Source organism: Neolamprologus multifasciatus, chromosome 12 (genome assembly GCF_963576455.1).
Source record: "Neolamprologus multifasciatus chromosome 12, fNeoMul1.2, whole genome shotgun sequence".
In the NCBI taxonomy this organism is placed as follows: domain Eukaryota; kingdom Metazoa; phylum Chordata; class Actinopteri; order Cichliformes; family Cichlidae; genus Neolamprologus; species Neolamprologus multifasciatus.
This window is the reverse complement of record NC_140450.1, coordinates 17459820-17482136: the sequence shown is the minus strand read 5'-3', so window position 1 is coordinate 17482136 and position 22317 is coordinate 17459820. Positions and strand designations below refer to the sequence as shown.

General features: G+C 43.1%; 2 protein-coding genes across 6 annotated transcripts in view; both read left to right on the top strand.

Annotated features, from left to right (window-relative positions):
- Window positions 1–22317, top strand: part of vps13a (vacuolar protein sorting 13 homolog A) — a 46292-nt gene that overhangs the window by 18024 nt on the left and 5951 nt on the right. For 4 of the 5 annotated variants that reach the window (XM_085179436.1, XM_085179435.1, XM_085179439.1 and 1 more), the window contains exons 40-72: window positions 99–242; window positions 1001–1210; window positions 1308–1451; window positions 1542–1643; window positions 1744–1896; window positions 1984–2242; window positions 2509–2669; window positions 3925–4028; window positions 4178–4490; window positions 5318–5454; window positions 5641–5935; window positions 6053–6157; window positions 6602–6748; window positions 7042–7173; window positions 7329–7462; window positions 8060–8128; window positions 10366–10498; window positions 11384–11441; window positions 11694–11865; window positions 18401–18554; window positions 18736–18882; window positions 19029–19110; window positions 19212–19281; window positions 19522–19636; window positions 19758–19871; window positions 19986–20131; window positions 20261–20342; window positions 20439–20552; window positions 20713–20788; window positions 21248–21411; window positions 21602–21647; window positions 21828–21951; window positions 22098–22212. In XM_085179436.1, the coding sequence (XP_085035562.1) occupies window positions 99–242; window positions 1001–1210; window positions 1308–1451; window positions 1542–1643; window positions 1744–1896; window positions 1984–2242; window positions 2509–2669; window positions 3925–4028; window positions 4178–4490; window positions 5318–5454; window positions 5641–5935; window positions 6053–6157; window positions 6602–6748; window positions 7042–7173; window positions 7329–7462; window positions 8060–8128; window positions 10366–10498; window positions 11384–11441; window positions 11694–11865; window positions 18401–18554; window positions 18736–18882; window positions 19029–19110; window positions 19212–19281; window positions 19522–19636; window positions 19758–19871; window positions 19986–20131; window positions 20261–20342; window positions 20439–20552; window positions 20713–20788; window positions 21248–21411; window positions 21602–21647; window positions 21828–21951; window positions 22098–22212 (4521 nt within the window). The remainder of the gene's footprint in view (window positions 1–98; window positions 243–1000; window positions 1211–1307; window positions 1452–1541; window positions 1644–1743; window positions 1897–1983; window positions 2243–2508; window positions 2670–3924; window positions 4029–4177; window positions 4491–5317; window positions 5455–5640; window positions 5936–6052; window positions 6158–6601; window positions 6749–7041; window positions 7174–7328; window positions 7463–8059; window positions 8129–10365; window positions 10499–11383; window positions 11442–11693; window positions 11866–18400; window positions 18555–18735; window positions 18883–19028; window positions 19111–19211; window positions 19282–19521; window positions 19637–19757; window positions 19872–19985; window positions 20132–20260; window positions 20343–20438; window positions 20553–20712; window positions 20789–21247; window positions 21412–21601; window positions 21648–21827; window positions 21952–22097; window positions 22213–22317) is intronic. The other variant, XM_085179437.1, reaches the window with a different exon arrangement.
- Window positions 11913–14888, top strand: LOC146506726 (uncharacterized). The gene has a single exon (XM_085179440.1). The coding sequence runs from the start codon at window positions 12945–12947 to the stop codon at window positions 14496–14498; it is 1554 nt and encodes a 517-aa protein (XP_085035566.1). The 5' UTR covers window positions 11913–12944; the 3' UTR covers window positions 14499–14888.

The window sequence follows — 22317 nt, the reverse complement described above, 5'->3', positions numbered from 1 at the left end:
ATGTATCCAGAGGAAAATGTTAATATTCCTTAACACATATTTAAAATTAAATATGATTAGGTTGGGGTTTTTTTTTAAACTGGTCACTTTTGTTGTAGGTTGTTGCCTGTCCATTCTTAAGACAAAAGAGGAGAAACAATGTGACTACAGTGCTTCAGCCATGTCAGGTGTACTTCGAAAGTACTCAGTCTCCAATCTCCGCTCAGGCTATGGAGGTCACCATCAACGCTCTCTCACTTAAGGTATTTGTTTTGTTAATATTACATGTGGCCGCATATTTTGTTCTTCAAATTGAAATGATTGTGTTTTTGTTGTAGTTCCAAATGAAAGCCTTTTTTTTTAAAAAATTGAACTTTTTGGGGTTAAACCACTGCCTTGTATGCATGCTTAATTAAATGAGACAGAAAGTCAATCCCTATATCTGGTTACAGCATTGTGTTACCTTGGAAATACAGTTTTTTGATTAAAAAAAAAAGTTTCAGACTTTTGTTTCCTTGTAATGGATATAATAAGGGGGCATATTATTGTTGCTCTAACAGGACTGTATCTGCACTTGTTGATAAAAATTGTATCAAATGAAAGCAAATTTTAAAAGCAAGAAATTTATTTCTGTCGGGCAGAAACACTTAACTTTAAGTAGCTTGCCCTACTACGCAGTCATTTGTTAAATATCTGGCGTAGCAACATGTCTCAACATCCAGTATGAGCTAGCTAGCTTAATTTTCAATAGAAAGGAGTGTTTAGCTAACTTCTCCATCACTGGCGCAAGCTGTTTTTTTTGTTTTGTTTTTTCCATCTAATCCTGAACCCAAGTCTTCATCATAGGCCACAATGACATGCCACTTAGCCATACAGCAATGTGTTTGGTGTGATTTGTCATTCCTGTAGGACTTGATTGACTTGGCTGCTGTTGCTGCTTGCCACGTCTTGTTTACTCTGAGAGCCAGGCTTATGCAAGTAACCTTAAGTATTATCTCCCATGTGTCTAACTCATGCACAGGTATCTCCAGTCATAATCAACACCGTGATTACTATCCAGTCAGCACTCACTCCAACAGCAGAGACCCCTGAGAAGCTGGACAGCCCCGTTCCTGTGAACCTGTGGGATAAGCGGAGTTGGAAGGAGCTCAAACTCTGGTTCCTAGAAGAAGATGACGATGAAGACACCAAATCAATGACCTGCTTAATACCACAGGGAGAGTCCCTAAAGGTAATTATTAGCATTTTGGCTGAAATTATAATATGGTAAAGCTGACTGTATGCTGCCATATAATAACTTATGATTTGAATTTGCAAAATAATTGCAGGTGAACATCAGATCAATCTGTGTGACTCTGGAGGCTGGAGTGGGACATCGCACCATCCCTATGCTTCTGGCAAAGTCCTCCTTCAAAGGAGATGTGGAGAACTGGTCCACACTCATTAACTTATACAGTCAGCTTACCCTAGAGGTAACACAAACCAATAGACATGTGGTTCTTTTAATAAATTGGTTGCTGTTCAGAATTTTTTTTCTATTTAGTAATGCATTTTATTTTTAGGTTCACTATTATAATGAAGTGATGGGAGTGTGGGAGCCACTACTGGAGCCCTTAGAAGATGAGACAAGAGATGGTTTCAGACCATGGGTGCTGGAACTGAAGGTACTCATGTATACTTGCATTCTGCATGCATATAGCAAACTTAGAAATAATACTTAAAAATACACATGGTGTGTCTAATACTTTACTGTCCTCTAACCAGATGAAAAAGAAACCTGTGAAGTACACAGAAATGTCAGATGAAGTGGATTCCAATATCCCAGACTACAAGACAGTCATTGCCATCCACAGTAAAGATCAGCTCAACATCACACTTTCCAAATGTGGACTGGCTATGCTGAGTAACCTGGGCACTGTAAGAAGTCTTTCAAAGGCTTGACAGAAAATACCTGTCTACCTGTGTGCACCGATGTGTGATATGCATGTTTTTGTCCTTCTCCAGGCATTTGCTGAAGCTGCCAAACAGACAGCAGAGTGTTTTCAAAAGGATGAAGCTCCATTTGTAGTCAAAAACCGTCTTGGCCTACCAGTTTCTGTGCGCCACAGTGAGATGTTTTGTCCTGTTGGACAGCAGAGTATCGCTAATACTGTGAAGCTGCAGAATGGCGAATCCCTCGGAATGGACTATTCAACCACAACAGACACTGATCATTTCTCAGCAATGACCTCTTTGAGTGGAAAAGACTATTACATACAGCCTAGTGAGTTATACTTTACTATCACGGTTATGCTGAAAACAGATAGCTATGATATATCTACAGTTATCTCCAACTACACAAAGATAAAACATAAAAATATATGTTTTATGTGTTTTCTTTAAATTTTCTAATTAGCTTGTGCTCTATTCTCTAAAAAAGAATATCTGATGTTGTTTGTTATTGTTGTTGTTTTTGTTGTCAGTCACCAAATTTTAAAGTTCATGCCAGTCAGAAAGAGCCTGTACGTTCTATTTTCTTTCTTTTTCGAGCTCCGGATGGTCACACCTCAGCCAGTGTGATCCCTTTGATCAAAGTGGGCCGTGGAATGTACAGTGTAATGCACAACAACTCAGGAGTCACCCGTTTCCTGGTCTGTCAGATTTCCTCTGTAGAAGGCAGCAAGTACATCAAGATCCGCTCTCCTTTCCAGGTATGTAGGATGATCATTCCCATCATGTGTATATCATCCTGTGTAATTACAGTGAGCTGTCTCTCAAATTACATTAATTACAAACTCAGTGTAATTAAGGTTACCTTTTTATATAAAAGTCATTTAAAAAAACAAACGTTCTTTTCAAAATGCACCCCAGCTTTTTTTTGGGGGGTAGCTGCTGCTGATATTCATGTTAATAAACATTTTATTAGGTACACCATGCTAGTACCAGGTTGGTCCCCCTGTTTTGCTTCATAAATGCCTTAATATTGGAACAGATTCAACAAGGTGCTCGAAAGATTCCTCTAAAATTTTGGTCCATATTGTTTGAGATGATTTGAACTTTGGACATGGCACATTATCCTGCTGGAACCTGCACCCAGTATGATCTTCTGGTGCTGTGGCCCATCTGCTTCAAGGTTCTGCGTGGCTGCATTTAGAGATGCTGTTTGCATATCTTACCTGTATCAAGTTGTCTGAGCTACTGTTGCCTTGAAGCAGTCTGACCATTCTCCTCTGACCTCTGACATCAACAAGGCATCTTTGCCCAGGGAACTTTCTTTTCCACACCTCATCTGTAAACCTTGGAGATGGCTGTGTAGGCAACATTTCACATTTGAAATTTATAAAAGTATAATATATATATATATATATATATATATAAGTATAATCTTGTTCTGGTCAAGTTCAGTGGTTCTGATTTTTTTTGTCTGTCTCTTCTTCTTACTGTCCTTTTACCAATGTCAGAAATGACTTTGAAACTCTGCTTTGAAGGCCAACCAACCTTGTTCTTATTTAGTTGCATTAAGGGCCCTCCCACTCCTTTTTGTATTTTGTTTAGAGCCTGTACTGCTCTCTGAAGGGAGTGGTATATATTGTTTTAGAGTTTAGAATTGCACCCTCAGAGATCAATGTTCCAGACACTCAACTATCCTTTATTTAATCATTAAATGTAATTTATGGCATTTTTGAACAATTTAGTGGCTCCACAGTGAAGTCTTTGTCTCTTAGTTTTTCACTATCAAGCGAAAGATCCCCTGTTCAATTCCGGGAGGAGACACAAATGCCTTTGGGGTTGCATCAGGAAGCATATTCAGTGTAGAAATCTCCTAAATTAAGCCTAGGAAGCTACCCACTGTGGGAACTCCTAAAAAGTAGCTTTTAGTATATAAGCCAATATGCCCAGATAGATCTCTCAGATTAAGTTCAAGTGTCAGTAACCAGGAATTTGTTTTTGTCTTTTACTACGCAGCTCATCAATCATTTCTCAATACCATTCAACGTTTTTGAAGGATCAATCCTTCTGGGTACTGCTCTCCCTGCTGAGGAGTTCTGTGTGCCTCTGGACTCGTATAGGTAGGAGCAAATGCTTAAATTAGCCCACATATTTACGCACATAACTTAACTCACTCACTCTCTGTTTTATGTTTCCAGATCTTTTCTGTTTCTGTTCAACAACAAAAACCAATAACCTCTAACCTTTACTGCCCTTACCCTCCAAACAGGTCTGAGCTGAGCCTTCAGCCAGTAATAGAGAGCACAGATGATAGTCAGGGTGAGCAGTATGATTGCTCAGAAGGCTTCAGTTACGAGGACGTTAACAACCTGGAGCCTGAGAAACGCCTACAGCAAATCTGCCGTCGCCGTGGAAACCAAGGTGGTGTGATGACCATCAACATTGTGCCATTAAAAGATGCAGTGACGTGCAAAGAGACCGGAGATGTCGGGGAGAATTTTGACGTGCCCTTCGTGCTTCACTTGTGGCCTTCCATCCTGCTACGCAACCTTCTGCCTTACACCATCACCTACAGTCTAAAGGTAGGATGTATGTAATAATCTGTACTCAGGTAGTCCATTGAACATTGAAAAGTAACATACGAAGTGGGTTTATGTGAGTAAATGTTCAATAAAATAATAGTGTGTGTATTTTACAGCTGTATTTGCTCTATTTAAAAGTGGGAAGTGTTCTTTGTTATGTAATGCTACCATAGGACCTCAGTCAGAGACCAGCACATTCACATTTCTTAGGCATATGTGGATAATACTGCTTTATGTGTTGGATGTTTGTACTTTTATCATTAGTGTTTTTTTAAAGCAGGGATTGCTCTGCATGACTTTACTTAATTTTGTAACTGTTTAAACATTAAGGCGAGACACAACAGCAAATATCTAGTGTGTATTTAACACCTCATTTGTAGACTTCTGTAACATTAAGCTGCAGAAGACTAGTTATATATGACATGTTCAGCTTCCTACATGGTAATTTGAAGTAAATGTATTCATTCCATTAATCCAAAATAGGAAAAAAATCTGTTGACTCTATGCAGCAAAAAAAAACCCAAAAAACAAGCAATAGTTAATAAACCTAGTTTTGTCCAATGCTGGCATTTCTGTTTAGTAATTTTAACTGAAAGATAAGAAAATTTACTCACATTTAGATATTTAAAATGTCTCATTTTATACTTGAAAAAAAATATAGCAAAAATGTGTAATATGGAACTCTGTTATCTTAATTTAAGTAACTGGAGACTTTTTTTTTTTCAACCATTGTATTTTCTTTACAAGTTGGCATGAACTAAAAGCAGCAAGGTAGAAGTTTCAAATGCAGAGACACCTTTTGTTTTCTTCATCCTGTTGCTCAACAGAACAGTGGAATCTCTGCACCTGAGGCTACTTTGGACCCTGGTCACTCTGCTCAGCTTCACACTGCAGTCATCAACCAGTCAAGTCTTGATCTTCGCTTGATTGAGTACTTGGCTCAGGATTGGTCTTCTGTATATAGGTGTGACTTAATCTCTTTCTTTTTTTTTGTTATTGACACATTCTCTGTATTTATTGTATGTTGATCTTAAATAACATGACAAAAAATGTTGATGCATAGTTATATTATATTTATAGGAGAGACGTGCAGTCTCCATTAAATTGTTTCACATTTCTGATACAAACAAACAATTATTGTCTTGTACAGACTCAACAGTGATCAGGAAGAGATCACCTTCATTGTGTTCAAGTCTCTAAGAGAGGATGCAGACGAAGATGGAGATGCAGTGGAGAGGAAGAGGGCTGAGCTGGATATAGCAGTTCATGTTAAATATGATCTGGGGCAGATGGTGGTTGCTATCCATTCACCGTACTGGATGATAAATAAGACGGGCAGGTTGTTGCAGTACAAGGCTGATGACATTCACCGCAAACATCCCATGGACTACAAGATGCCGTTGCTCTTTTCATTCAAGCCTCGGTACTTCTTGCGAAACAATAAGGTATTTATTTGAAGTCAGTTTTACTGAAAGCTCTTTAAAAGAAACATGTTTGATTATTGTTCACAGTGGTCCCAGTGGTTCAGTACATTTATTAGATTACATTATTTCCTCCCCCAGGTTCGTCTTATGATCTCAGAAAGTGAACTATCTGATGAATTCTCTCTGGACACAGTTGGGAGCCACGGGGATGTGAAATGCAAAGGCAGATTCAAAGATTATCTGGTAAGATTTGAAATTTTATCTCTTTGTATAAAAATGTCAAAAAAAATATGTAAAGGAAGAGGTTGGCGAAGAAAAAGTGGGATAGTCAGGGATTGGCTCTGAGCCGCTTCTTGTTTGCACTGGAGATGGACAGGTTGAGAAATGAGGTCAGGCAGGAGTTGGCGTGGACTGTGATGTTTGCAGATGGCATTTTGATCTACAATGAGAGTAGGGAAGAGGTGGAAGCATGCTATGGAGAGAAGAGGCATGATAGTCAGTAGGAGAAAGACAAAATACATTTGTGTGGATGAGAGGAAGACAGGTGGAATGGTGAAAATGTTGAGAGGGAAAGTAGATGAGGGATAGGGTGAGATGGAGGCAGAGGATCCAAAGAGGCAGGTGTATTTGATATGTGCTTTTTTGTATTCATGTAATATTTCTGTCTTATTCTCTGTCTTATTTCAGGTCGGTGTGAAGATCGATGCAAGCAGTTTCAGTCTGACCCGCATTGTGACCTTTGTGCCCTTCTACATGCTGGTCAACAGAACTAAGCACAGTGTGTTCATATGCGAAGACGGGCAAGAAACTTGGACTGAGGCAAAACCAGAACAGGTCAGAGCCTGTTCAGATTTTTCTCTTTTTGAACTGAGGTCTTGGTTTTGGTTTGAGTATATCATAGACACAAGATCCTGGGTATTCTTACATTTAACTTTATAAATAGATGTGATGTAACAACTGAACATGTGTGCTGATTGATTTCTATAAATTTAATGTGACTAAAGGTTTCTTGTGCATAAAAATGCTTTATTTAAAGATCATTTCTTGATAAAGTTTTAAAATGTATTTACCTACTGATAATCTGACAAGAAGCATTTAGCATATTGTTTTTTTCCCCCCACATTTAGTCAGCCATCCCTTTCTGGCCTGAGAGTGACACTAAGAAGCTTAAAATTAAAGTAGAAGCTTCCCTATCGCCTCCAGTGACTATCGACTTCAAACGACCAGAGAACTGCTTATTGCTACATCTGGACAACAAAGTAAGCAGAAATGCACATAGTTAATAATATTTGTGTGTGCTTATAAGTTGGGGTTTTTTTTGTACATAATATGTAATTGAGGTGATTAACATGATTTTCAGACACATGCCTTTTGTATTACGGCTTTCAGACTGTTGCTTGTTTCTTTTGTGTAGGCGGGTGGGATTATAGTAGACATGAATCTGTCGGAACACTCGGCCACTATTCAATTTTCTGACTACCATGATGGCGCAGCCCCTTTCCTCATCATCAACCACACTAAAAATCAGACTCTTCAGTTCCATCAGAGGTGAGGAAACCGAGGGGCACAATTAAAAGGAAATATAGAAAATGTTTTAGGTTTGGTTTTTTTAGGTTTCACTAACAGCAATTGTTTGCAGAAAAGTTGGTGTTTTCCATGCAGTCGATTTGCAACCATAACAGCTTATTAGTGAACAAAGCAATCACAACGTGGGTATTTGTTGAGCACTATCTTTGCAACTGATTTCACTCAGCTACAGCCAAAAACCTCCATCAACCATTTGCCAACTGGCAAATTTTTTTTCAGTTATATTTTTTGTGTGTGCCACATTCACCCTAATATTAGGTGCTCTATCCAGAAGTAGGATGTTTTTGTGGCGAATGTACTTATAAAACCTTTTGTTAGTGTTTCTATTTATTTCTGTCTCTTGTTTTTATCCATTTTATGAACAGCAGCCATTAATTTTACAGGTTTCGTCACACAAAACATTTACATTTCCATGTTTTATTGACATGTGTCTTTGCATATTTGTTGAGTAACAATATTGTTCTTCTGTTCCAGTTGCCTCAAACAGTGAAGTTAATAATAATTGCCTGTGTTTATTTTTGCTGATAGCAATTTGTTTGTGTGTTGTGGGTCATGCAGTGTCCGGACAGAATCCTCGTGGGTGGCTGACGAGATACTTGACCTCTCCTTCTCAGTGGAGGAGGACAGGTAGAAAATATGAAAAAGGGAAACTCCTCTGACAAACTCTGAACTCAAAATAAAGATAGAAATGAGGAACAGGAATTACAAAAGAGAACCATCAGTGTAGTTACATTGTCATCACCAGAGAAAAGTTATTTCCTATAGGAAGTAATCAGTCTAGTAAACTTTGACAAAGGTAAAAGAAAAACAATTTAAACACACATCAGTACATTTGGTTATTTAAACTGCACTATGAGTAACGCATGGGTGGTTTCATATTAGCTCCCACAGGATCATCTAAGATTTGCCTTAAAAAATTCAGTAGAAAGAGTTTAGCAAAACAAAGTCTGTCATTAGTTAAAAAATAGAAGGAGGTAGGGGTGTTTTTAGACATTTTTCTAACATCATTTTTTGAAGGCTAGATTTAAAATGCCATCATTTAGAAAAATAATTGAGCTAGGTCTTTGAAAAATTTCGGACTCATTATCTGGTACCATGGCTCTTTGCATGTTGACTTTTAGGAGCGTAGCTCAGGTTAACATAGAATGATGAATACCTGATGTTCCAAAAATATTTAGGTGTCTGATCACTGGCAGCAGATTTCGAGACCTATAGAAACCACAGTTTTGTGTGGGACTTCAAATTTCTTTATAGCTTCTCTTATACAATTCACATAATGTTCTTTAAAACCAAACCCAAATCAGGTGAATGGGTTCACAGATCATAGAGCTTAAATGTAGGGAGAATAACAAACACATTTGGATGCCATGTACCAAATCACCAAAGTGTATTTTTCACCTCGAATTTGTTCGGGGAAATCTGAGATGATCAGGTAGTAGCTTTTAAATTTGACGTTTTTAAGATGGAATGACCCAAATTATCTTGAAATAGCAAGTAAAACAGTGGGTATATAAAAAAATGAAAGAGGGAATGTGGGCAAAGCCAAGAGGAAGGATCAAGTATATCACGAAGATGTCTCCAAACATTAACCAGAGTTAACCAAATATGCAAACGATGCAGCAGCTAATCATGGTTTGTTCTCGATGTTACATTAATGGTTCATTTGAGTGCAGAGTGTGGTCAGATGGACGAGTGTAGATAAACCGAAGTATAAAAAAGATCCTTTGAGCTCTGATTCTAGTTTGCCTCTGTACTTTGCTCCCTTAACCAAAGTTATATTAGTTGTATTTAGTAATCACTGTACTTTCAATATTTCCTTTTAGTGTACATCATGGCCTACTTCTGCCATAATCAAACTCTGTTTTTTAAGTACAGTGGAACCCCGACGAAATTAATTTGTTCCCAAGGGTCTTTCGTAAGTCAAAAATTTTCGTAAGTCGAAGCACCCATTGCGCCTTTTGAGTGAGGCAATGCTGAACAATAGGCTATAGGCTAATTGCTAACTAGAACAACAATACGTCATTCAAGTGGAACACCGAAGCACAAGTACGGAAGCCAAGGGGTTGTCACATGATTCGGAAAGCATTGTGGGCATTGTAGGCTCAGCCAATCAGAGCCAGCGGATTTTGTTACTCGGGCATTTTGCTGTAACACGGGCAGAAATATTGCCGTTCAGTGCCTTCGTAACTTGAATTTTTTGTGAAACGGGGTATTCGTAAGTCGGGGTTCCACTGTACATAACATAATGCCACTGACTGTGTCACAGTTTCAGTTTTCTATTTATAAAAGACCTACACCATTACCCACTTTTTTTTTTTTTTTACTGATCTACCTAAAATTTACACAGATCTAAAGGAGCAGAATACAAATCTTAAGCCATTTACTCAGTGTTGCTTTCATCTATGTTATGATCTTATAGAAAAATGTGAATGCTGCTGACTGGATGGGATTCCTCCAAAGGAATCACACCACCTGCTTCTTCCTGTAGTGCTCTCGACTAGTGCTTTTTATACCCTTTTGTAGATTCCAGTTTCGCCACTTCTTCAGTCTTCATTTTATTATCCATTGAATATTTGTTTCAGAATCCTCAATAATATGTGACCGTGCATATTTGAGCCTTTTATTTCCAGGAATGTGGGGACCTCTGGGTGACATATTTCTGTCTTTTGATGAAAATTGCTGCTGCAGGCTGAGAGACAACTCAGAGAAAATGATTGCTGGCATGGTCCTTGATTGTGGTGGAGGGGCTCTGTTGTATTTTCACAGTCATTAATTGTTTTGCTTTGTTTCATTTTTGGTAGCTTTACCTCATGTTGCTGATACATATGGCATGTGTCTGTCTTGGTGGGTTTGTGTACATGTAGCTCTCAGAAAAAGGCAGAGCATGAGGAGCTGGAGGCTGGGAAAGCTGTGTACTACACCTGGACTGAGCCCACTGGGTCACGAGCGCTCTCCTGGAAATGCAGCACTTACTCTGGGACACTAAAGAGTGAAGAGGTACTGCACGAGTCAGAATAATAACTGTCTGAATAATAATGTTTATCAGTAATCCTTTTTTCCCCAAAAACAAATATCTTGCGTTTCCCAAACAAAATCAATTTCTGCTGAAAGTATTTTTTTAAAAAAAAGCAGTATTTGCTATCTTAGGTATAAATTAGATTAGGGTGGCTTTACTTAAAGATTTGCATATTAAAAGTCTATCATAGGTTCATTCATAAATGATATCCTGAGGGGGAAAAAAGGCTGTACTGCTCGCGAAAGCAGGTAATTATAATGAGCTCACTGAATGTGAACCTGCTGGTTTTTAGTATACCCTGTGACTGCTGAGACCTTTTGCACCTATTTATGTACTTCACACCTTACAGTAACCCGTGAATATATATATAGATAATATATATTTTAAGTGTGAGGTCTTTAAAGTAGTATCACCTTTGCAAATTCATTGTTAATAACTGTAAATATGTTATTGGTGGTGATGAATCGTTCATAAATTTGATTACCTTTAGTTTAACACTGTATAGATAGAGATCATGTAAATCTGGATCATCCATCCATCTATCCATCCATCTTCTTCCACTTTATCCGGGGCCGGGTCCCGGGGGCAGCAGCCTAAGCAGAGAAGCCCAGACCTCCCTCTCCCCAGCCACCTCCTCCAGCTTTTCCGGGGGAACACCAAGGTGTTCCCAGGCCAGCCGAGAGATATAATCTCTCCAGCGTGTCCTGGGTCTGCCCCGGGGCCTCCTCCCGGTGGGACATGCCCGGAACACCTCGCCCACGAGGCATCCTTGTCAGATGCCCGAACCACCTCAGCTGGCTCCTTTCGATGGATCAGTATCTAAATAAAAATTAAAGATACTGACGTTTATACGCTTTGTCTTTTAGGAGCTGCGAGAGGACGTAAACAAGGAGGGCAAACTTTTTGTGATTTCCTTTTATGAAGGTAAAGTTGAATGATCTTAAAATGCTCAGCTGTTTTGTGCAGTTGAATAAACTGAAATGATGTTTATAGTTTCCACAGTTTATTGCCAGTGCTTAATTGTTGCCATATTGTAGTAATATAATCTCTAGAACTGTTTTATTGTTTCTAAGGTTTTATTCATCCCCGATTCATTTTGTAATGGTAATGAACAACAACTTTCCTTTGGGTTACAAAAGAAATGTGTGTTGTTTTTATTTATTTATCTGTTCTAAGGTCTCCAGCGTGTTGTGCTGTTCACTGAGGAGCGACGGGTCTTCAAGATGCTCTGTGACAATGAGAAGGTGCAGGTTGCTCAACAGGAAATTGTCCTGGCACTACGGCATGTGGGCCTATCGCTGGTGAACAACAGCACCAGCCAAGAGGTTGCCTTCATTGGGATCACAAGGTGCTGCGCTTTGGTGTTTGCTTAATAAATAGTAAATTAAAGTAAACTCTAATTTGCAGGTGCCATGTAGCCCATCTGTTTCAAGCCTTGATGTGTTCTGCACTCAGAAATGTTGATCTGCAGATCTTGGTTAAATCAAGTGCTTATTGGAGTTATTGCTGCCTTTTTATGAGGTGGAAGGAGTCAGTCATGCTGCTCTTGCCTCTGGGATTAACAAGACATTTTATATTTTCAGTTGTTTTTTGTTTTGTTTGTTTTTTCAAGACCATTTTCTGAAAAACCTAGAGATGGTTTCATGGGAAAGTCCAAGTAGATCAGCAGTGTGGCACCATCTGACAACAATAATCACTTAAATCCTGTTCTTTTTCTAACTTCGCTCGGTGTTTCACTATGGGAATCGCCTCGGCGTGACCAACTACGGAAGCTCCAATGACACCACGTCTGTCTATGACAGACCTGTCGAGCCGTGCTCAGGGCTCCGCCCCCTCATACTAACACGGCCGACCAGCTCCTCCTAACTCATTCTCGCTTTCTTCCCGTGAGAAACTACTTTGAGCTCCCTCAGCGCATCCAAGCTAACTTGATTAGCTGCTTAACAGTTCTCAGGCGTCCCGTGTAGGAGTACGTCGCCGAACGCAGTTTTTCCGGTTCCAGTTTGGATCGTGCTGAGTAAGTCCTTCGAAAGAAGTGTACTTAGAGTTGCACTGTGGAACAGCAACCGCGTCAGGCGAGCTGTCCCAGGGGTTCCTGGTTTTAGTTAGCGAGGTAGCCGACGTTGTGTGACTCGGGCTAACGCGTTACGGCGAGCTGTTCGTTCAGTGTCCGGCTAGCATTAACTTGTTAGCAGGCCACGAACCACATTAGCGTCTCACTAGCATTAGCTTGTTGGTCGACCTAGGGTTCGGTTAGCATTAAGTTGCTAACGATATTGGCTAGCGGAGTGCAGCTAACGTGTCACGACGAGCTGACTCCCGCCGCGACTAGATCGGATTTAACACCCGCTGCTAGTCCTAGCTACTTGTGGGCTAACGTGTCGAGACGAGCCTGGTGTAGCCTAGTCTCACCCCTTTCCGCTAACCATGTCTACGGCTCCTACTCCCGCCAAAAGGTCGGAGCCGAAGGCTAAAGAGGCTGCATCCCGCCCGTGCCCCGCATCATGCGGTGCCACCATCTCGGGCAGGGACCCTCATCCAATGTGCATTGTCTGTATGGGTGCCAAGCATGCTCAGGCTTCACTGGCGGACCCTCAGGGATGCCCACACTGTGCTTTGATGCCAGAGAAAGTCCTGGAAAGGAGGTTGAGAGTAGCAGTAACAAACAGTCAGGACCCCTGCCTGTCGGTGGCTACTGCTACGAGCGATATCCGTCATCCGCGAGCCTCCACAAGCTGGGCGGACATGATGGAAGAAGAGTCCCCGCTCATGCCCCCATCGTTCGAGGACCTCCTCGATCAAAACGTGGGCGAGCCGGGTGGCGAGGACGCGGAGGGCGATGCCGACTCTGACCTCCTCGACCTGGAGGACATGGATGAGGAACAGGAGGATGACTCTACCTTTCCTCCCCAGCAGTCCAGGCCACCGAGTGGGGCTGAAGTTGCACCCCTGGTGGACAGCAATTTGTACGAGGTCTGCAAACGGGCTGCTGCCAAGCTAGGCATCCCATGGCCAGCCGCCCAGGATGCCAAAGGGGCAGAACGCGACTTGTATGACGGCAAGAGGCTCCCACCAGCCTTGCCGCCATCGAAGCAGCTTCTGCCAGCAGTCCCGGCCTGCATGAAGGAAATGAGTCGGTATTGGTCAAGCCCTTTTAAAAGCAAGCTTCCGACCAAGGGCTGCTCTAAGCTTGAGATCCAGGGGATGGGTGAACTGGGGCTGACCGAACCCCCAGCAGTGGAGCCTTCAGTGGCGTATCATCTTCACCCTAACCGCAGGGCAATCTCAGCTTCTTCTAGCATTTCTTTGCCCAACAAGATAGATCGCCTCACGGCATCTATTTATCAAAGGATGTACAAATATGCTGCACAGTCAGTATGCTCGCTTAATGCAGTCACACTGCTATCAGCATATCAGGCAGAAATTCGGGAAGACATGGGCCGTCAGCTTGACTCGGGTTCCCCGAACCCAGCCCTCTGGGATGAAATCTGTGTGGTTAATGATGTCATTCTTCGCTCCTCCAGGGGAGCAGTCCAAGGGTGTGGCCGTGTTATGGGCCTTGCAGTCTCGGGTGAAAGAGCCTTGTGGCTAAACCTGTCAGGCCTAGGTGATGCTCAGAAGGCTGAGGTCATGGATGCAGCCTATGACCCAACCAAGGGTCTCTTTGGCCCAGCCCTGGAGAGAATGAGAGAAACAAGCACCCGCAGAAAGCAGGAGGGAGAAGCATTCAACCTCTGCTTACCCAGAAAACCTAACTCTCAGCCCCAGCAGGTGCCAAGAGCTGGCTTTGCAGCAACAGCGGCAGCTATGAGAGGGAGACAGAGTGGGGTCAGAATGCAGAGAGGAGCAGGAGGCCAGCAGGGTGCCCACCAGGCCAAGGTAGAGAACCGAAGACCTTGGGGCAAGCATTCCTTTGCAGCAGTTGCTGCAAAGAACAAGCCGTCACACCCCGGAGAAGGGAAAAAGAAGCGGTCAGCCTAGCACACCTGCAGCATTCTGTGTCACCCCTCTTTTCTTCCCCAAAGAGAAGGAAGGTGTTAGAAGGGGTAACCAAATCACTCCAAAGTTCAGGGTCTCTGAAAGTTTCCAGTTCACCAGGAGCACCCTCTCAGTCTCCTCCTCCAGTTCAGGGAGGACAGACTTGTGGACAAATGGCGCAGTGTCACCAAACACTTCTAAGCACTCTGTCTGTGTCACCAAGCACTGCCCAGAGTCATCAGACACTTCACTGTGGTTTGGGGGTAACAAAAGAAATAAAACGTGCATTTCTGCAGCCAGGCAGTTTGCCAAGGGCAGAATGTCCCCCCAGTTTCAAAGTAAAAACAAAAGAAAATCACTGCAGTTTGTCTTTGTTCCCAGCGGGATGGAGCTCACGCTCTTCACGGCTGGAGCGGTGGCGCGCATGCGCAGTTCATCCCTGGGTCTTGTCAACCATTTCCCATGGTTACAGACTACAGTTTGCGGCAAAACCACCGAGATTCGGCGGAGTGTTAGCTTCTGTGGCCAGTCGCGATTCAGCGAATGTGCTGGAGGAGGAAATATCCTCCCTGTTACACAAACAGGCGATCGGAGCGGTTCCGAGCGAAGAAGCTCAGCAGGGTTTTTACTCCCGCTATTTCCTCATCCCAAAAAAGGACGGAACGTCGCTCCGTCCTATTCTGGATCTACGTGTGTTAAACAAGCATTTGAGAAAGTACACGTTCAGAATGCTCACACACAAGACGCTTTGTCGCTCAATTCACACAGGCGATTGGTTTGTTACAATCGACCTATCAGACGCATATTTCCACATCGCCATTTATCTCAGGTTCGCTTATCAGAGCGTAGCATACGAGTTTCAAACTATCCCATTCGGGCTGTCCTTAGCTCCAAGGGTGTTCAGCAAATGTGTGGAGGCAGCGCTGTCTCCGTTAAGGAACAGCGGCATCAGAATATTCTCTTACATAGACGATTATCTAATATGCTCAAGATCGCGCGAGCAGGCGATCAAAGACTCCGAGGTGGTAGTGAATCACCTCACGGAGCTTGGGTTCACAATCAACCTGGAAAAGAGCCACTTGGAACCCGCACAGTTTACAGAGTATCTGGGGCTCAGAATAGACTCAATCTCTTATCGTATCGCACTTTCAGAGCGGAGGATCGCATCCTTCACTCACTGTCTTTCCCGTTTTCAGCTGGGGAAAGTTGTGCGGTTCCGACATGTCTCCGCCTCCTCGGCCTCATGGCCTCGGTGATATCGGTGGTACATTTGGGGCTGCTTATGATGAGAGATTTTCAGCGGTGGGTCGCTTCTCTGCAGCTGTGCCCTCGCCGACATCTCAATCGTGGTGTAAAAATAACGCAGCCGTGTATCGCGGCTCTCCGGCCTTGGAGGAGCCCGACAGCTCTCGCGGCGGGGGTACCTCTCGGGGCAGTATCATCCAGGGTGACCCTGACCACAGATGCATCCCTGTCAGGTTGGGGTGCAACTATGATGGGCAGAGCAGTGAATGGCGTTTGGTCACAGAGACTTGCTCTGAATCACATAAATGTGCTGGAGCTCCGCGCGGTGCTCCTAGCCTTGCGGCATTTTCTGCCGTATCTCCGGGGTCAACATGTTTTAGTGAAAACAGACAACTCCACTGTAGTTGCTTATATCAACCGCCAGGGCGGCACCCGTTCCCGGCAGCTACACAGGTTAGCCAGGGAAATAATTATGTGGAGCAGCACTCGGCTCCTCTCCCTTCGGGCAACTCACGTGCCAGGGATTCTGAACAGGGGGGCGGACCTCCTGTCCAGAGGAAATCCACTGTTCGGAGAATGGAGGCTTCACCCACAGGTGGTGGAACAGATTTGGCAGAGATACGGCCGGGCTGCCGTAGATCTCTTCGCCTCGCGAGAAAACACACAGTGCCCTCTGTTTTTCTCCCTGTCAGACGCACATGCGCCACTGGGCGTGGATGCGCTGGCCCATCCATGGCCAAAAACTCTGCTGTATGCTTTCCCTCCCCTCAGCCTGATCTCCCCAACACTGATCAGAGTGAGGGATCAGGGGCTGTCACTGATTTTAATAGCTCCACGGTGGCCATCCAAACACTGGATGGCAGAAATCATCCAGCTTCTGGTGGACGAGCCATGGCCACTCCCCATCCGCAGGGACCTTCTGTCTCAGGCGCGGGGGGAGATATACCATCCCCATCCAGACCAGGTTGCTCTCTGGGCCTGGCCCGTGAAAGGTGGAATTTGAAGGCAGCAGGCATGCCTCCGAAGGTTATTGAAACCATTCAGAATGCCAGAGCCTCCTCCACTCGTTCCGTTTACAGCAGTAAATGGCGTGTTTTTGAAGAGTGGTGCCATGAAAAGCAGATTATCCCTTTTCAGTGTTCAGTGGTGGAGCTGTTGTGCTTTCTTCAAGACTTGCTGGACAAAAGGAAGGCTTTTTCCACTATAAAGGTCTATTTAGCAGCTATTTCAGCCTGCCACGTGGGGTTTGGTGATAAACCTGCCGGGCAGCACCCCCTTGTATGTCGCTTCATGAGAGGGGCGCGTCGAACGCTCCCAGTTTCTAGACCACTGGTCCCTTTATGGGATCTGTCAGTCGTTTTAGACGCCCTCTCCCACCACCCCTTTGAGCCTATTGGGGCAGTGGGGTTGAAGTTTCTCTCTCTTAAAACCACTCTGCTGTTGGCTCTAACCACAGCCAAGCGAGTTAGTGAATTACAGGCTCTGTCTATTCACCCCTCTTGTCTACAGCTGGCCCCGGGACTCACTAAAGCACTCCTGAGGCCTAACCCAGCCTTTGTCCCTAAAGTATTGGAAACATCATACAGGTGCTCTACAGTAGAGCTCCTAGCTTTTCACCCCCCTCCATTCTCTTCAGAGAGGGAGCAGAGGCTGAACACTTTGTGCCCTGTCCGGGCCTTGGGGACTTATGTTGACAGAACAGCTGGATTCAGGAAGTCGGATCAGCTGTTTGTTTCCTGGGCCTCCCCTCACAAGGGCAGGCCCGTGTCACGCCAGAGGCTAGCTCATTGGATTGTAGAGGCCTTAGCTCTGGCTTATAGCTGTAAGGGCTTGCAGGCCCCTCCGGGGCTCCGAGCACACTCCACTAGGGGTGTGGCCACATCCTGGGCGTTGTTCAGAGGTGTATCAGTCCAGGATATTTGTGCGGCAGCAAGCTGGGCTACGCCGCACACGTTTGTCCGGTTTTATCGGCTGGATGTTGCACAGTCATCCCTGGCTCAGACAGTGCTGGATTCTGGTGCCTCAGGTTCGACCTGAGATCCTGGAGTAGCACTGGAGAGTAGCTTCGGGAGCTGGCGCAATCCGGGAGTGGGCCATATCTCCCATAGTGAAACACCGAGCGAAGTTAGAAAAAGAATGTTGGGTTACTTAACGTAATCCCTGGTTCTTTGATAACAGAGTGAGGTGTTTCACCAACACTTCCCTCCTTGCTTAGGCACGGAAAGAAATCTGCTTGGAATGAGTTAGGAGGAGCTGGTCGGCCGTGTTAGTATGAGGGGGCGGAGCCCTGAGCACGGCTCGACAGGTCTGTCATAGACAGACGTGGTGTCATTGGAGCTTCCGTAGTTGGTCACGCCGAGGCGATTCCCATAGTGAAACACCTCACTCTGTTATCAAAGAACCAGGGATTACGTTAAGTAACCCAACGTTTTTTTATTTTATTTTGATGCTAGGTGTGAAATGCAGCAGGTCATCATGACCATCTCTACACTCCTAAAAAATATTTTTTTAAAAGCGCCTTTTGATGTACACATTAGATAGCTGGTTTAACGAGCAGTTCAACAGGTGTACCTAGCAAAGTGACCAATGAGTGTATCTATAAATTATGTTTTCTTGCTTAACTAATCTGAGACTTTCATTTCTTTCCTCTTTTATTTAAGCTCTGATGTTGTGTGGGAATTCAAACCTAAGAAGAAGAGTCGATGGAAGCCTCTGACCATTAAAGAAGCTGAAGTTATGGAGGACAAGTTCAAAGACTACCTGGAATCTGGGGCCGTAGACGAGGCAATTTTCGATCTGGAAAACGGCTTTCAGGTTAAATATTGCAATTATTTTTATTCTGTCATATGAAAATGGTGGATAAAAGCAAATGAAAATAGTTGGTTTTAGATTATCCACATAGCATGTAAACTCGTTCATAAAACTGAATTTGAAATTGCACATGATAATGGGATAATTATCATTATTGTTGAATTTTTTTGTCATTGTCTCCCAGGTGTGCTTTAATCTCACTGGCCAGGACATGCAGATAATGAAGCCATGTGATGCTCCTCTTAGGAGGCACTTCCTGCCGGGTGTGAAGGTGGAGTACAGCATTTCACCACGACAGAGCGCCTATCGTATCCAAGTTCACCGGATACAGGTGAAAATTTTTTATTCAATTTACAATAATTATTGAAAAAGAAGATCAAGCAAGTTAGCTAAAGGCTTTTCTTAATTGCATTTTCGTAGCTGTGTAGCTCTGTTTGGTCTGTGCACTAAACAGACCCGCATCCTTTCCTTCTACAGATCCAGAATCAGCTACCTGGGGCCATCTTTCCTTACGTTTTTTACCCCGTGAAACTGCCAAAGTCTGTCGCCATGGAGACAGGTCTGTTAATGCAGGTTTTTTGTTATCTGTTTATTTACAATAATAGACTATTTTAGCTCTTTCGTCTTTATTATCATACTCTGTACATTTTTTTTCCACAGAACCCAAACCTCTAACTGATATCAGCATTGTTACCCGAGCAGCGGGGCACTCTGATATCTCACGCATCAAGTAATTGTTTTTCTTTTCTTTTCTCACTTTCTCCTCAAATTATGTTTTTCAAGCTGATATTCATTGTTATTGTATATGGAGGGCAGGTACCAGACAAATAAATATATTATTTGTCCTTTTTAAGACAAATAATATATTTGGGTGAGCTGAAATCTTACAATTCTCTGTTAACTGAAAGTTTAACTCCTGAAATTTGCTCTCATTTGTACTCGTCTAAGTCCTGATTTCTGTTTGCCTCAGGTACTTTATGGTTTTAATTCAGGAGATGGATCTAAAACTTGATCTGGGCTTCCTGTACGCCATCCTGCCCCTGTTCTCCCCAGAGAACGACAGCATCACGAGCGCAGAACAGGAGGTCGGCTACACGCATTGACACACACAACGTTACCTTTCTGTTCAGAATGTGTTATGATTATTCAGTTAGTCAGTAATTCAGTTAACTCAACAGCTGTTGTGCCTTTCCCCTGATGCTCCAGGTGGAATTGTTTGAAAAGGACATAACGAACATAAAGACAGAACTGAACCATGTCTCTGCTGCTGACAAATCTCCCATCAGCCTCTACGAGTACTTCCACATTTCCCCCATTAAGGTGTGTGCGAATGCAGTTTCTGTCAAACAAATAGTGTCTGAACTGATTTCTGCGATTTCTCCATTGCCATAGTAACACCTGCTGATGTTTTTGTGTTTTTGTTTTTTTTGTCAGCTGCACCTGAGTTTCTCTCTGAGCACAGGCGGAGAGGATGGCTTGAAGCAGAAGAGAGATTCGGAACTGATCCCTGTGCAGTCGCTAAATCTGTTGCTAAAGAGTATCGGCGCGACGCTCACTGATGTGCAGGATGTTGTCTTCAAGTACGAATACAGAAAAAGGCTCAAATAGACAGCATGCATGTGCCATCCATTAGCATTAAATTACTTCCATGTGACTTGTTCTTGGTGATTCCAACCCTGCTTCTTGGCTGAATGTGACATTTATTTCAGGCTGGCCTTTTTTGAATTGACCTACCAGTTCTACACCACTCAGCAGCTCCAGTCGGAGGTCCTCAGACATTATTCTAAGCAGGTAATACATACAAGCACAATGAAACCAGACAAGTGGCAATTTGTCTTGTCTTCTTTTGTTGTGATATTTTGATTTTCCACCTATGTGTATCTCAAGGCTATTAAGCAGATGTATGTGCTGGTGCTGGGCCTCGATGTTCTTGGAAACCCATTTGGACTGATCAGAGGATTGTCAGAAGGGGTTGAGGCTTTCTTCTATGAGCCCTATCAGGTAATGATATCCAATAAAATTATTGACAAGTTCAACTGTGTCTTTTAGCTTTAAAGTGCGTTATAAAACCTGTTGAATAGTTACGTTGGGTAATTTAGAAAATATGGCCACATTGGATTTAGGTTAACATTCACAATAACTGTTCTTTTTTTTTTTTTAGGGAGCCATCCAGGGCCCTGAGGAGTTTGTTGAAGGAATGGCTCTTGGGGTTAAGGCGCTGGTGGGAGGAGCTGTAGGTAAGCATGCAAATGTCCAACAAAAAACGTACTAAACCTCTGAGAATTATCGCTCATCACCACATGAAAAAAATAAATAAAAAGAAATGAAGGTCGTTAAAGATTTTGTACAGCCCTACACGCTGTCCTCACTTTATCTGCTGTCATTATACATGTTGATTGACTGGGATGGGTTCATGGCTGCTATATAGGGCTGTAATTTGAACAGTGTAATAACTGAGCATTTGTCGTTTTACTGCATGTGTTTTTTTTATAGTGTTATATCTGTTAGATTTCAGCATTATATTGCCTTTAACAGTGAACTGTGGCTGTTTCATTACACATCGGAGACTTTTTAGCACCATGTTGGAGCCCTTAAAATTTCAGATTTTCACTGACACAATTGTGAATTGAATTTTGACATGAACATTTAAGATATATTAAAAAATAGTCTCAGGTAACAAATCGTGTGTTGTTCAGGCGGTATTGCAGGTGCAGCCTCCAGGATAACAGGTGCCATGGCAAAGGGTGTCGCAGCAATCACAATGGATGAAGAGTACCAGCAGAAGAGACGAGAAGCTATGAACAAACAGCCCAGCGGTCTGAGAGAGGGGCTGACCAGGGGTGGAAAAGGACTAGTGTCTGTATGTAAAACTGTTTGGTTTTTTTGGTTTTTAAGTTGCTCCTCTCTGTTTATCAGCAGGAAACACACAGTTAATGCAGGATGTAGGAAGTAGTAAGACTAGCAACAACAACACTGCAAACTAGTCTGAAAGAAAATGCACGGCTGTAATGAGTCATTTATTCTGCAGCGTTATCTTCCTTTTCCCACAGGGATTTGTCAGTGGGATCACAGGGATCGTTACCAAACCTATTAAAGGTAAGATGAGTCTGACCACAAGTATAAACATGTTAGTCCAATAAAATAAGGGCATAAAATATTTAAAAGGACATCAAAAAACTACGTGTTCTGTTAGTGTGTTTCCATTGAACACTTGACTCTGGCATTTGGCCCTGAAGATCTTTGAACTCAAGCTGCAGTGTTTGTGTTATTATGCAGGGGCCCAGAAAGAGGGGGCAGCGGGCTTTTTTAAAGGTGTTGGAAAAGGTTTGGTTGGTGCAGTAGCTCGACCAACAGGAGGCATTATTGACATGGCCAGCAGCACTTTCCAAGGGATCAAGAGGTACAGTTATTTCTGTCTGTGCTATGTGATTGTGCACTTGCCACATCAGTGTGTAATCAGATAGGTCCTGTTTGAATTTGTTTATGCCCTGAATTGTGTGTAGGTGTGTGTTTCCAAATGCAATTCTCTTCCTTGTCTCGATATAGGGCAGCAGAGACGTCACAAGCTGTTCAGTCTCTACGTCCTCCTCGCTTCATCCACGAGGATGGTGTCATACGACCATATAAGGAGCGGGAAGGCCTCGGCAGTCAGATGCTTCAGGTAAGACAAAAACCCCTCTCCATCATCACCTTTTTACAGTCATTCCCATTTTTTACAAAGATGGAAAACTCTGTTAACAATATTGAATTCATGTCATTTAATTTT